Source organism: Melopsittacus undulatus, chromosome Z, assembly GCF_012275295.1.
Source record: "Melopsittacus undulatus isolate bMelUnd1 chromosome Z, bMelUnd1.mat.Z, whole genome shotgun sequence".
NCBI classification, from domain to species: domain Eukaryota; kingdom Metazoa; phylum Chordata; class Aves; order Psittaciformes; family Psittaculidae; genus Melopsittacus; species Melopsittacus undulatus.
In genome coordinates this window covers 66,931,217-66,947,196 of record NC_047557.1, presented here as the reverse complement: position 1 = coordinate 66,947,196, position 15,980 = coordinate 66,931,217, and the positions used below count along the sequence as shown (strand labels likewise).

General features: G+C 40.5%; 1 protein-coding gene across 6 annotated transcripts in view; it reads right to left on the bottom strand.

Moving 5' to 3' along the window:
* MCC (MCC regulator of WNT signaling pathway) overlaps positions 1–15,980 on the bottom strand; it is a 202,095-nt gene that overhangs the window by 57,433 nt on the left and 128,682 nt on the right. For all 6 annotated transcript variants that reach the window (XM_005142071.3, XM_034072965.1, XM_034072966.1 and 3 more), the window contains 2 exons: positions 11,586–11,728; positions 4,257–4,393 (listed from right to left, as the gene is read on the bottom strand). In XM_005142071.3, coding sequence (XP_005142128.1) covers positions 4,257–4,393; positions 11,586–11,728 — 280 coding nt within the window. The remainder of the gene's footprint in view (positions 1–4,256; positions 4,394–11,585; positions 11,729–15,980) is intronic.

Sequence of the window (15,980 nt, the reverse complement as noted above, 5' to 3'; positions counted from 1 at the left end):
CTATAATAAATACTCTGAGCAATGTAGTAACATTCTAGCCACTCCAGCCACTGAGCCGGCTTCATTTGGAGCTCGGATCAGATGCCTCTATACAAATGCCCGTATCATGGTGAAAAAACAAGAAGAACTAGAGATGTGGGCACATCTATGGGGCTATGATATAATAGGCATCACCGAAACATGGTGGGATGGCTCCTTTGAGTGGAGTGTTGGAATGGATGGTTAAAGGCTTTTTAGAAAAGACAGGCCCGGTAGGAGGGGAGGGGGAGTTGCCCTTTATGTTAGGGATAGGCTGGAGAGTATGGAACTATATCTGGGGACAGGTGATCAGTTAACAGAAAGTTTGTGGGTCAGGGTTAAGGGGAAATCGGTGACGGGACACATTACTGTGGGGATATGTTACAGACCGCCTGATCAAGAGGAACCTGTGGATGAAGAACTCTACAGACAAATAGGAAAAGCCTCACGCTCACAGGCCCTTGCTCTCATGGGGGACTTCAATCACCCTGACATCTGTTGGGGCGACGGTACGGCCCAGCACAAGCAGTCCAGGAGGTTTCTCGATTGTGTGGAAGACAACTTCCTTCTGCAAGCAATAAAGGAGCTAAAGAGGAGAGGTGCCCTGCTTGACCTCGTGCTCACCAACAGGGAAGGGCTCGTTGGAAATGTGACTCTCCAGGGAAGTCTTGGATGCAGTGATCATGAGATGGTTGAATTTGAGGTCCTCAAGACAATGAGAAGAGCATGCAGTAAGCTCACTACCCTGTACTTCAAGAGAGCAGACTTTGGCCTCTTCAGGAACCTGCTTAGCAAGGTTCCATGGGATATAGCCCTAGAGAGCAAGGGGGGCCAAGACTCTTGGTTAATATTCATGGATCACCTGCTACAAGCTCAGCAGTGTTGCATCCCGACCAGAAGGAAGTGCAGCAGGAGGGTCAGGAGACCTCCTTGGATGGATAAGGAGCTGCTGAGAAAAATTCACAAGAAAAAAGAGGTTTATAAAAGGTGGAAACAAGGACAGGTGGCCTGGGATGAATACAGGGATGTTGTCAGGGTAGTTAGGGACCAAGTTAGGAAAGCTAAGGCCCAATTGGAGCTAAACTTGGCAAGGGATGTTAAAGATAATGGGAAGGGATTTTATAGGAATGTAGCGGCTAAAAAACAGACTAAGGACAATGTAGGCCCCCTTCGGAAACTTTCAGGAGAACTGGCTACACAGGACTTGGAGAAGGCTGAGGTTCTGAATGGCTTCTTTGCCTCGGTCTTCACTGGCAAAGGCTCTGACCGCAGCACCTGAGTCTTGGAAGGCGGACGCAGGGACTGTGAAAACCTAGACCTTGGGCCCACTGTACATGAGGGTCTGGTTCGAGACCATCTTAAGAACCTGAATGTACACAAGTCCATGGGACCTGATGAAATCCATCCACGGGTCCTGAAGGAGCTGGCGAATGAAATTGCAAAGCCACTGGCCATCATATTTAAAAAATCATGGCAGTCAGGTGAAGTTCCTGATGACTGGAAAAAGTGAAATATAACCCCCACTTTCAAGAAGGGAGAAATGGATGACCTGGGGAACTACAGACCAGTCAGTCTCACCTCTGTGCCTGGCAACATCTGGGAGCAGATTCTTTTGGAAGGCATGCTAGGGCACATGAAAAAGAGAAATGTGCTTGGTGACAGCCAGCATGGCTTTACTAGGGGAAAATCCTGCCTGACCAATTTGGTGGCCTTCTATGATGGGGCTACTGAAATGATGGACAGGGGTGGAGCAGTTGACATCATCTACCTGGATTTGTGCAAAGCGTTCGACACTGCCCCACATGACATCCTTGTCTCTAAATTGGAGTGTCATCAATTTGATAGGTGGATCACTCGGTGGATAAAGAACTGGCTGGATGGTCGCACTCAAAGAGTTGTGGTCAACGGTTCAATGTCCAGCTGGAGACCAGTAACGAGTGGTGTCCCTCAGGGATCGGTGTTGGGACCAGTCTTGTTTAATATCTTTGTCGCTGACATGGACAATGGAATTGAGTATGCCCTCAGCAAGTTTGCCGATGACACCAAGCTGTGTGGTTGGGTTGATACGCTAGAGGGAAGGAATGCCATTCAGAGGGACCTTGACTCACTTGTGAGGTGGGCTGATGCCAACCTCATGAAGTTTAACCATGCCAAGTGCAAGGTCCTACACCTGGGTGGGAGCAATCCCAGGCACAGCTACAGGTTGGGCAAGAAGGAAATTCATGGTAGTCCTGCGGAGAAGGACTTGGGGGTGTTAGTCAATGAGAAAATGAACAGGAGCCAGCAGTGTGCACTCACAGCCCAGAAAGCCAACCGTATCCTGGGCTGCATCAAAAGGAGCGTGACCAGCAGGTCAAAGGAGGTGATCCTGCCCCTCTACTCTGCTCTCGTGAGACCTCACTTGGAGTATTGTGTTCAGTTCTGGTGTCCTCAACATAAAAAGGACATGGTGCTGTTAGAACATGAGAGGAGGGCCACGAGGATGATCAGGGGAGTGGAGCACCTCCCATATGAAGACAGGCTGAGAAAGTTGGGGCTGTTGAGCCTGGAGAAGAGAATGCTGCATGGAGACCTCATAGCAGCCTTCCAGTATCTGAAGGGGTCCTATAGGGATGCTGGGGAGGGACTATTCATTAGGGACTGTAGTGATAGGATCAGGGGTAACGGGTTGAAACTTAAACAGCAGAGGTTTAGACTGGATCTAAGGAAGAAATTCTTTACTGTGAGGGTGGTGAGGTACTGGAATGGGTTGCCCAGGGAGGTAGTGAATGCTCCATCCCTGGCAGTGTTCAAGACCAGGTTGGATGAAGCCTTGGGTGACATGGTTTAGTGTGAGGTGTCCCTGCCCATGGCAGGGGGGTTGGAACTAGATGATCTTAAGGTCCTTTCCAATCCTAACTATTCTGTGATTCTATGAAAACACTGTCATACTGAAGGCCTAATATCTGCTCATGCTTACATTGCAAACTTTATGGAGTAATTATTCTAGACTTGGAGGTTCTTCAAATGATCAATAATTGTGCTTGGATGACAAAACAGATGACATTCTGAAAAAAAAGATGCTTGCCTTCTTAGTTCTTAACCAGAAAAAAATCAGTTACAGACTGTCTGGGGATACTCCCTCCTTGCACTGTATTTGAATAGCCTGGGTAAGATTTATCCTTGTCTAAATCCACTTCAGTAAGCTATCCCAATTCCATACTTCAAAAAGGCTGTCAAATTACAGAAAGTACAGATATCCTTTATAATTAGGCTGTAAAAAACCTGGACATGCTTTCCCCCCAAACTGTTACTCTGTCTGCAATTGTTTTTCAGAGTTAGACTACTTTACAGGCACCATGGTATGTGAACTGCTCTCTTCCCCCACCCTCCTTTCCCCAGAAGTCATGAGCTTTGCTGAACAATCATTCCATTTTAGACTCAATAGCTGTTCCATATCAAGGTACAGAGATTATTTCACATGTGAGATCATGGTCATGGAAAAGTTAAGCATTTTTTGTGAGTAACACAGCCTGGATTAATTTATATCTGTGAGATACACAGGAATGATTTGCGTCAGGAATTTAGGCGTCCTTGTCGCCATTGCACTTGGTGTGAAACCAGCCCTCCTTTGTGACAGTGATTATCATAAGTACTCCTGTCAATAAGGAGAAACAAAGGGGATAATCTCTCCTAATCAATCGCTTTGTTTTTCAAAGGGGACTTCCGTTTAACGGTTTGACTGGCCTAAGGAGATTAGATAACCAAGAGATACATTTTGTTACAGGATGTTGCAAACTTGGGTACTAGGCAAATAACCATATAAGGTATAGAACAAAATGTTAAGACTACGTTAAGCTTGTAAGCATTTTTCTGTTAATACATTACTAAGAAAATTCAACAACGTCTTCACCGGAGAAAGACCCCAGCAAACAAGAAAAGAACAAAGGAAAGGGGCCACGTCGACATTCGGGTAAAGAAGACAACAGGATTGGCTAAAACCCAAGACTGAGAAGTATAAGAGACTGTACTCCAAAGATTCCGGTGTGCGTTGCTGGTGGAGGGGAGACTCCCCTGCGCACCCAGCGCTGTTTTGCTTATTGCCTCTCTTAAATTTCTAATCAATTGTGAATAAAATCGATTGGGACAAAACCCGGTTTGCGGTAAATTTTTATAACATATCCTTGCAAAAAACTTTCAAAGGTATGACACTTTTCTGCTATAAGAATGCATCATGTTTACTAAGAAGCATAACTCACCTATGTCTGCAGTGACCATGGTGGACTGATTCTCTGGTACTGAAACAGAATTCTGGTCCATGCTGCATGAATCTTCGTTAACCTCGTGCTGGCTTTGGCTGAGCTCTGACCGTAACTCTGAATATTCATCTTCCTCCCTGTAAGAGAGAGCAAAGGCACAGAAATAAATCCTCTGAAGAAATACCATGACCCTTATTTCATACCTGTAATATGAAAGATTGTATGCTGAGCTGCAGGATACAATCCACACAAGTCTAAGTGTTTTGTCCAGCCAGCAGAGAAGGTTTTATACCCTTTACTGCAAAGCCCATAACAATCACTTGCAGCAGCCAGCACCTCGCTTCCATTTCTTTATTCGCAAGTTCATTATTACTCCAGATCACTGCACAAGGAAACAATGGGCAGAACTGAGTGCAAGCAAGAATGTGTACAAGGATATACAGTGCTCCGCAATAAATCCTGAAATGGCAATTCTTAATCAGCGTAAGTGGCTTTTGATCCCAAAGTGGATTAGCAATTACTGATTTTGGTCTCTTTTCTCAGTTCAAACATGCCATCAGCTGTGTGCAAAGCAAGTCTGCACATGCACAAACCTGCATATGTGTATCAAAATGCTCCTGGGGACACAAAAATTTTTCCTTTTCTCAAAAGGAAGAGAAGGTGTGAGTATAATGCTGAACTGCTGGAGTAAGTGGAAAATAAAAAGCTCAGTTACCTAGGTTTTAACTCATTTGTCAAGCTGGTTTTACTAAAATAACTGAGGACACAGGATACTTTAGCTAAAGCTATTAAGATTAAAAATTTAGGAGGGCTTTTCCTTCTTCTACACAAAGAGTTCAAAAAACTAGGAAAGAAGATAAGTAAATGACTAATAGCTTTGCCTGAAAACACTTGTAAACATTTTTTTTCTTTTGAGCTATTTGCTGATTCAACTATTTTTTAAATTATTTTTATTGTTTTTACTTTTCCAGTGACTGTTTTAACATTCAAGTGCTCATTTTAAACATAAGAACAACATCAGGTTATTCTAGTTCAAAGCCCCTCTGGTAAGTAAGCAAACAGCCTCCATTTTGCTTGAATTAAACAAATGTGGAGATTTGTTTTGCTGCAGATTCAGCAGAAAAGTGTGAGAATGAAACTCTCTGGATTTGGAACAATGAGAAACAGCAAAGAGCTACCTGGGGATCTGCATCTGGGAGGGGCACCTGTAATGTTAAGCCTGCTGTGTGTATGCTACATGGTGATGAGTGTTTCTTACAGAAGGACTGCACGATTCAGCCTGGAGACATGTCTAGGTTTGCCAGGCAATACAGCAGAGAAGATGGCCCATACATACAGAGAACAATGACTGAAGTAAAGTCTGATCTCAAAGTAGTAGAGGTGACAATTTGTGAGACAGGTCAACTCAAAAAAGGAGTTTCAGTTTGCTTGCCAGGAAGGGTTTCCCAAGGTCATTTCTACAGGAACTATTATGCTCTTCTAGCCCTTACATTCACTTCAGTGCAAAGGAAGCCTGACTTTATCACAAGCATTTAGTGACTATTATTAAACAAAAATGCAGGTCAGCTGGTTAAAATACAGATTTTGATAAAAAATAAATCTTTATGGTGTCATGCAGTACATGTTTAAAGGAGTGTGCGAACGTAAATGAATAGCAAGAATTAAAACAGTGTAATGAAGACAGGTAAGTGTAGGTTTATGTTACATGAACTTGTTTATTATTAGCCACAGCACAAGACAGGAGTAATTAGCTTTAGACAAAAACAATTCCCAAGCACTCTAACAGTTGCATTTTTTTTAACTGAAGGAAAATAATCCTTCCTTTTATGAAACAACTAGTTTTTAAAACCTAAATTGCTTCTACAAATGTGCAAATGTACAAAAGGCTGTACTGATCAAAAAACAATGCTGCACACAATGATAATGTCTTACCACTCTTCTTCTGGCTATAATTGCACAGATTTTTTGTTTTCAGTCCAACACAGGTTCTTCTAGCTAGCACTAGCAGTTTTTTTCAGTTTAAGCATCCTCAGTATCTTGAGGCAGTTGAAAAGTACATCACGCAGCAGGACTTGCACCTTTCCCAGTAGCTCAAGCCAGAATCGGTCTCTGAATGACCTAATGCTTCTAAGACCTGACCAGAAAGATCAGAAATCCATTTCTAGTAAAGCAACAGCAAGGTCCATCAGTCTCTCCATCACCAGTCTCATGGGGGAGAAGCCTAAAAACACATGGGGAAATCTGAGGGGACTAGTGAATCTCAAATACAAATTTTGCCTTTAAAACTGAAGTTGGTAGTAACAAAAGATATTGTTGGTGACTCCCCTTTCCCCAGAACAGGAGAAGAGTCCTTTAGCGGTACTGGAAATACAAGGTGCTGAACAGTTGCTGATGATGAAACACTGAACTCCTGCCACAGCACCCAGATGGTGGATGAAACACTGAACTCCTGCCACAGCACCCAGATGGTGGATGTATTACAATCTCCTGGTTGCTGTCATCATCTAGGACTTGGCTGAAGAAAGGAGATATATTTGTTCTATGTCCCTGATGGTTCACAGGTGTTGGAATGTCATTGTGAGTTGGAGGCAACTGAGATCAGACCAAGCTGTACTCAACACAGGGCAGCATGGGAACAATGCTGAAGCAAAAGGGTGTGTTTTATGGGAACATCTGCACCTACCTGCTTTCCTCATGTCTGGCTGCAACCAATGATCACAACTGCTGTATAGGCACTGAGTAAAATTTAAGTGAGTATTTGGCAAAATGGCACAGTTTCAGCATCCTTTCCCACCACTGACAAGTTCTTACAGGACAACGGCAAGGTGCACATTCTCTTCACAGTGCAAAGAATGCATAGCTTCACACTTTAGGTGCCCGCAACAATTCAACATTTTACTTGAACAAGTATTTTTAAAGCATTCTAAACCCCTCAGATTGATACTACCACAGGTGTATGTGCACTGCAACCCAGAGATTGACTGCTCCCTTTGTAAATACTCTTGAGCTGCCTCTGAACTATTTCACTTGTGAACAGTGACACACTTGAGATAACATGAGAATCACCAGAGCCAGGTAAGGCTGGGCATTGTATGTACTATTCACACCCACAGTGCTATTTGAATTGGATTCACTTAACTTCCATATAGAACATATTTAGAAGCTAGAATCAGACCTCCAGGTCATTGTGTAAATAAGATTGTAAGTACCATTTGTTATTTACTGTCCTTCTTCCTCATTAACTCCAACACAACCTACTTTCTGAATATATTTCAGATTAAAAGCTCAAAGTCTGAACAAATGGGTTTACAGCAATGGCCTACAAGCTTCTTGACACCTGTTTCAAATAACCCTTAGCACACACCAATATTCAACGGAGTGTATTTCTGTTTGGTGTTGTCAAAGTTACTATTTTTAGAGTTGCACAGATGGACCCAAACAGCCAGTGGTTTGGAACTAAAAGCAAGTTGGTCTCTTTCCTTTTGCTGAATCTCAATTTCACATGTAAGAAAGACTGTCAATCACGCATCAAAGTCTTTTTGCCAGCCAAAGACACGATTAAAAAGGGGAAAAAAATAAAAGAAAGAAAAGAGTTGAGTTTGAATTACTCTAAGACAATACTAAAACCTTCTGAAGTCAGGAGTATTCACCATATTCACCTTTAATGCAGATCTAATTCCCTTTTAGTATTTCAGTACTACTGTGTAATTTGTAAATCCTTTCTGTGCTTCAGAGTTATCTGGTGTACTGGTTATATCCAAGTATATACAATATGACTCTAATTGGGAAGACCCATTTGATTGGCTCTGCCATATTCCAAGTTGTACAAACTTGGGAGAGAAAACTGGAGAAGGCATACACCTTATCAAAGGACAGAGAACCTTTGCAATGTAAAAAAAAATGTCTTCTATATTGAAATAGCAGAAGTAGGGGTAACACTGCTCCCAACTTCCATTTGAAAGGCTAACAAGAACCCCAAGTTAGCACTACTCAGTGAAAGCTGTTCACTCTAAAGCAGGCAAAATGTGCTCTACCCTATATAGCCCCTTCCGCCCAGCAGTATTGCAGAGTTTGATGAAAGCTTGTGAATTGAGCCTTACAATGAACTTACAATACTAGCTACCTCCTCCCACTTTCTCCCTAGCAATTTTGACAAGAACACTGAGACAGTCACACAACTGTAATTTTCCAAGAAAAAATAGAGCAAAGGTTTACATCTCTAGACTGCTCAAATGAAAAAGCATCCTCATCCTAAGCAGAGCACTTTAGTGTCTTCTTGCTCCCAAACTGCTACTGTATTTAGGTGGTAATGGGTGAATTCTGCACTGTGACATGTGAAGAACCAGGTAAGCAAGAGGTTCATCTACTTGAATAGTGTGAGTATAGGGAGTATCAAGTCAGACAGAGCTGTATTTCAGCTTTCTACTTTTGTGAGGTTGTGCTTCCAAACCAGCTGGGCTGTCCACAGCAACAGCAGGGAGATGAGACAACTGGAGATGAATGTTGGCTTGCTCCCACAACCATGGTGACCTCATTTTCCTTAGGGAATGCTGGAACCACACAGTGTGAGAGCAGCAGCTAACTTCATGTGGGCACACACATGGAACTTCTTGTAACCAAGCAATTGCTATCAAAACCTAGAAAAATCCTGGAAACTTCTAAAAAACCTCCTGTAAGATTAGTAAGATGAGCATACCACATATAACCTGGGATGAGGCACATGTGATCTAAGCTCTTTTTAGAGCTTGTATAATTGAAGCACATGAGCAAAAGCCCTGACAGTGGAAGGACACAAAAAATTACCCAAACAAAACAAACCCATCAAAAATAAAGAGAAAAAAATTATTGAATTAAGAATACTAATGAGCTTATACAGCTTGCAAGAATCCTCAAGTTGCAATACCTTATTCAGATTTACACACTCTTTTTGCTTACTTTCTGCCCCACTTTCTCAGGGTACTACTCACATTCAAAGAGCTACAAACTTAAAGATAACACAGCTTAAAGAGGGTAGTCAAATATCCTCCATGAATCTCTGTTTTCTTCTAATTGTTTCCAGAGTATTTTTGGGTTTTGGACGGAAGCATAAAGAATGTTACAAAGCAGCAGCACATCAAGCTACATGTTAAGGTTTTTTTTTACAGCCTAAAAGCAATACATGACAATCTCTCTGTCAGCACTAGGGAAACATTTATCTGCTACACAATCCCTCCTGTGTTCTGGTTCAGAGGAAAGTATAACCTCTGAGTCCATAACAAGGCTGTGCTCACAAAACCCTTTTACTCAGGACTGTTTTGTTCCAGCTCGTCAAGCTCACAGTCCACATGGCTCCATCACAGCCAATGGTGGAGGCATTACGAGTCACACCTGTCCCAGGAGGGTCAGCAGTTATATCACCCTTGTTCCCTTGGGATGCAGCAGCTTCTTAGGGGTGATGCAAGTAGACCCCAGAGTGGATTTACAGACAGACACAAGCAGAAAGTATCAGTTTTCCTTCTTTCAATTGTCTTTACAAACCCTATGGAATCCCTTCAATTCTACCTCTGATTGCAGCAATATTACTTCTCTGTTCCCCAGACACCAAATTATTGGCCTGCAAACTATTCCAGTCATTAAAGGAAATAAGAAAATCCAGTAACTTAAAAAATATCTTGTTCTTATTAATAAAACCAGAACAAATAAAAACAGAGCCTCTCTGAGCAAAATGAGTTCTCATATGATAGGACCAAAGAGGTGGAGCATGCCAGCGGTGTGGGAACTGCTCAGCAGTATTGTTCTGATGCATTCAAAAGCCTGCAACTCCCAAAGGGGCAGCCAAACTGCACTTCTCATGAGAAGCAGTATACACTTCCTATCAAGCTCAGCTCTTATGCCTCATGTTCCTGTGCATGTTACTGATGTCATGCTTAGGACATGATTACACATTCACAGTATACACCCAATTCCAGTATTTTGTAATTGAACCAGTTGGCATTTAGCTTGCCACAGGGTCTTTAAACAAACCATTTTTATAGATTCTATGTAGTATTTTTCTTAAATGTCATGGAGTTACTTTGCCTTTCAGGAAAAATAAAAAAAATAAAAAAATCCATGCAGCTTCTCTGATTTTGCCTTTCAACTAGTCTTTTCAATGGGCGGAGCTTTACCAGAGAGGAGGGCAGGATGGCCAACCAGTATCATGCAAAAGAAAGGTGATTCAGAGCAAGACAAAAGAGAATTTTGTCTGCGGAGGTATTAAGCATGAACATACAGGGGAGTTACACGGATTTTTTTCAGAGAAGTAATACTGGTTTAGAAAATAGCTACCTGAAAAATCTCACCATGACCATCACTAGTTATGATCATCTCAGAATTGGCAGTATTTATCTTCTTAATTAACATAACATGATTCTATTCCTGCTTTTATAGTGGTATACATACATGACAAACCTTTTTTTTTTTTGCATATAAGTATTTTCATGGAAGTTTAAGCAAGTAGTTGTAACAACACTCCCTTGTGCTAGTAGAAATGTTTACAAGGAAGAGCAAATGAAGCAGTTATAAAAAACCTTGCAGCTAACAGGCATGGAAAACTGAAAATTTCCTGCTTGGTTAGAGCATCACGTCAGGATTACCTACACAAGAGTCAAATCTAACTTGATTTTATCTAGAAAATCCATAGAGTCTAGTAGTTTTACTGCTTAAAGCTCCTTCCTCATTCCAGTCCAACTTTCTCTATGTGAGAGTAATGTGTAAGAGCAAGTGAAGACAAGTGTTTTCCTGCAGTCAAACCTGAAATTTATTTTAACACAGTAACAAGTAATGACATAGTGTAATACCCCAAGTTTTGCTGCTCCAAAAACAAGCAACAGCGTGATTTTTACCATGTTGTTTTATCACAAATACCAGTACAAGTAGATGCAAAACCTACTGCAAACCATTTGAGCCATATTTTTCATTACATGTTAAAAATAGGGGATCTATAGCATACCACAAAATAAAGTTAAAAGTAGAGGTACAGGCTGGGTGGCTACATCTTTCTTTATCCATCACTGCTATCACATATCTGGTACCCTGGCATGTATGTTATGATAAAAAATATTTATACAGCACAGTGCAGCTCTTTGCAGTGATCATTAGGCTTTGCAAAAGTGTGATTTTGCCAGACAGAATGTACTCTCAGGGTGATACTCTGGAGAACACATACCATAATTATGGGCAGATACTCAGTACCAGTCATAACAAGCCTAACTATCTAAAAGTCATCATCAAATTGTATTTGTAGTAGAATTCATACCATGTTTTGCACCATTCTTGCACTGGCCTACAGTTTCCAGGAAGTTGCTGTACCTTATTGTTGTTCCCTGTAGTCGATCAATTTTCTTATTTAATTCAGCAATGATACTGTGCAGCTCCGTGATCCGTTCCTCGTAGCGTAGTGTCGTTTGCTCCTGCAAGTTTTCGTGCTCTCTCATTAGGTGGGATTGTTCACACTAAAGCAGAGAAGCAGGGAACAGAAAAGGTCTTACGAGTAATTGCATAGAGGTCAACACAAGGCAAAAGTAACATGCCATTAATGATTTTCTTACTCATCAAACCAGCACTGCCTTCGAAAGAAAAAAGGATGGGTATAAAATCAAGAGGTACACAAAGACAGGTCATTACAAGATTACAGATGGACTGAAAGACTATACACTGTACTCCTTTTGTCCCCCCTCCCCTTCTAAAGGGCAGAAGTTGCCCTTCCTTCTTGAACTAAAACCACCATTTGCAACTCAAAATAGCTACAAATATCTCACCTTTCAATCTGTGAGATTCATGATGCATAATGAATCTTCAAGGATCTTCCCTATGTGGTCTGAATTAGGACAAGTCCTAAGGCAGAAACCACATTATTATAAAGAAAACTAACCACACTTTGAGGTTATGACCTATTCTGTATTTGGTTTTATTAGCCTGTAAAGATACGATAGCATATTTTAAATTATTTTAATCCTTTATAATAAAATGCTTATTATTTGAACAATTTACGGGCTACATGGCTGCTTGGTTTCTATGTGTAAGACAAAATCCTTGTTTTAATTTCCCACAGAATTTTAAATCTAGCCCCTCTAGTTTGTTCTTCACATCAGCAAACACTCCAATCAGAACAGATAATTACAGCCTACTCCAGTTACAATTCAACAGTGCATGCTGATTGAAGTTAAGCTTGATAGAGGCTGGAAAGAGCAAGACTTCAGGACTTCTAACTTTTAGCTTCTGACCACCTGCATGAAACAATCAAGCCTCCTTGCAACAGCAAAATGGTATGCATTATGCTCTCAATAAAAAAGAAAATCACACACTGACTGACAGTATAAAAACTATACTCATTAATTGAAGACCTGCAATATAAGATGCAAGTGACATTTCTAAAGGCTGTAATTGATAGTAACGTAGAAAGTCGTCCAACATTGCTGCACCAAAACTTTTTCAAATCAAGTATATACTCTATACAGAAGTAACTCCCTCAACCCTTCATATCATAAACATGAAAATTTTACCCAAGCTAGCAACAATTTTCAATTTGCCTTCGTATTTTCTGGCCACTCACATTCATAGCTTGAGGACATCATTTACATAAAAGGCTGCTTGAAAACTAAAATTTATGTTAAGGTTTATGTTTTATTTAAATTTGAAATAATTTTTTTCAGTACTTCTAAGTTCCAGGAATATGCACATTGAAAGGTAGCCCAGACATAAGAGCTCCATCCCACAGACTGCAACAAAACTGTTTCTTAATCCAGCTGTAGTCAAAAGCACTTTTACCTACACCAAGACAAACAGACCCTATCTTTACACTGAAGAGTAAAGGACTGATAAATGTTCAGCTGTCTTTTAAGACTGCGTGTTCGCAGTGGTATAGTATAATGAATCTTTATTGTAGAATCATTCGACAGCTTATTTCTCATATTTTCGATCTTAACATTATCTGGTTGAAGTACCACCATGGCTTTCAGAGTACAGAAATAGTGTAGAGAAAATGTTGAACAAAAGCTTTAAAACAGATTTCCAGTGCAGTAAGGAGCTGTTGCTTCTGTCTTCCTAAACCTAAATTTCCTCTGACACACGCTGATACCCACAAATGCTACCAAAGCATTTATTCAGATCAATCAATAATGTGTTTTTTTTCTTTTAAACCAAAAGGATGTTTCAGATGGAGCAAGAAAGGATGTTGCAGAACTCAGTGTCACAGGATGTTGGAAATTCCAAGAATGTAAATGGATTAGAAAGAAGATTAGATAACTCCATGGAGGATAGGCCCATAGAGGACTATTAAAAGTGATGTACCCTCCTGTTCACAGATGTTGGCAGAAAGGTGGGGGAGTATGAAGGAGGACAGCTCTCTGTATGCATTTCTCATTATCTCCCTTCAGACATCCACTAATTATCATTATCAAAGTGAGGATATCGTGCCAGCCAGAGCTAGCAGAAAGTGCTACATTTCTTCTCATAACCACAGAAAGATTTTTGGAAGAAGACATTTGTTGCGGTGGACCAGTACAGCAAATTTAATTCAAGAGATCACTTCATTGCCAAATTGTACACCAATACAAACAGACAAAGAGATCTGCTATCTTATTGACATAATAGAAGGGTGTTGCCAAATGCTATAGCAGGTCTCCACAGACAGCAGTTCGGAAATGAACATGCTACAACAACCAGTGATCAATTATGTTATTTTATGAAATTTTAAGCACGGTGTATCCAACTGTCTAACTGCCATTTGTCATCTAAAATACTTCAACTGTGTTTCCCCAAATCACTTCCACCTTTCAAATCACTAATCCTTTCTTCCAAAGCATCTCACAAGCCTCATGAAATGATGGGAAAAGTATTACCAAAATGTGTTTTAAGAGCTATTTGTTCCAGAGGGCATTCACCACACCTGCTAAAATGAAAGATGCACTGCCTTTGTTAGTATAGTCCAGATGAAGAATAGAGATTTAATACTGATCCACTAGCATCTGAATACGGTTATGCAGAACCTCTACTACCTCGTATTCAATTTATGCCTTCTGAACCTCTGATTCGCATTAGTGAGGAAGAAATGCATTTTAGACAGAGGTTGTAGAGGAAAAAAATGTTTGATATTATACATGATATGAGTTTATGAATTTGGATGAATCTCTGTGGAGTGGGAGGAAAAGTTTAGAAAATTATGTTAAGTGAAGCATCTACTTTGGAAGATAGCCAACATACTTAACATGTGAGCTTGTCCTTGTTTCTTGGCTTATTCTTTAGGAATGACTGCATTTTATTTAATACACACAAAAAAAAACTATCTATTTGGGGGTTTCAAAAGAAAAAAGATTGAAAATAGCTGAACCACAAAAACTTTATATAAATTGTTCATAAAAAAGTAATTTTTTAATCTGACTTATTTTCTGATTTTATGTTATTCACAGTTTGGGTAGCAGCTGTCACTACACTTGTGTTCACAAGCACACAGCTCAAGATCACATAAAAATCTTCAGCATTACAAGCTGAGAACATGCATAATTTGTAACCCGTCAAAGAAAGCACCAAACAATTTTGTGCTAACAGAGCACATGTCAGTTGGTATTAAGGACTGATCCTTAATCCTGGTCACCATCAGTGGGGATTCCTTACTATATGGGAGAACCTACGAGGCACTCTTCACTGGCTAAGGGACAGTATCAGTATTTTTAAACAAAGATCTAGAAGTAAACCTAAAACATGAACAAAAACCTGTGGTTAGCACAAGACCCTGCAGAGTTATATGTAACAATAAAGTCAGTGTGGTCATGCAGAATGACGTGGATTGTTTGGATACAATAGATGCATGTGACTGTTTAATAACTATCAAATGCAACCTCATATCAAACTGTATGTCAAAAAGCTGCAGCAGAAATTAGAAAAGGCTCTCAGGATTACAATAAATAATATTAACTCCCAGCATGGCTCTGAATCACACATCAAGGAGAATGAAAACATTAAAGTGTTTTGTATTTCTTGATGTTGCATTGTTGGTCTGCAATAAGGGTATCACTTATAAGCCCCAAAAATTTAAAGGTACCTGAAAAAACATCAAGGAATGCAAACAAGGGCCAAAATATGGTTGGATGACTGAAGTAAGAGCCTTAAAATCTAGGCTGCCTAAACATTTCTGCATCTGGCTTAAGCATAAGCAACACAGAGACACAGGCTCCTACCAAATTGCACTGAAAATTAAGCCCCTAAATTCACAAGATCACAGAATGGCTAAGTTTGATAGGGACCTCTGGAGGTCATCCAGCCAACCCCATACAGAACTCAAGGGCGGTCACCTAGAGTAGGTTGACCAAGACCAGGTCAAGGTGTTTTGAGTAATTCAAAAGCTGGGGATTTCACAATCTCTCTGGGCAACAAATAAGATGCTATACTTTCACAGGACAAAACGCTTTGTGCCTATGCAGGTGTAGGTAAGTATACATTTTGAATTAGTTTTGAAACCTGAAGTACTGACAAAAGGTATTTCCCAGAATGACAGTATCAAAACCCACAGGTTTCACTACCTCTCTACATTTATCTTGATAGGAAAAGATTAGTTTTTTTTTTAATGAGCTGTGAAAGCACTAGAGTTCAGACCTTATTCTGACTTAATCCCTTGGCTTCCCACTAACTGTATTTTCTACAACAGATGCATACAAAACTGGCTTACTAGAAGCCAGATTGAGATGACAAACAATTCCTCATATACCA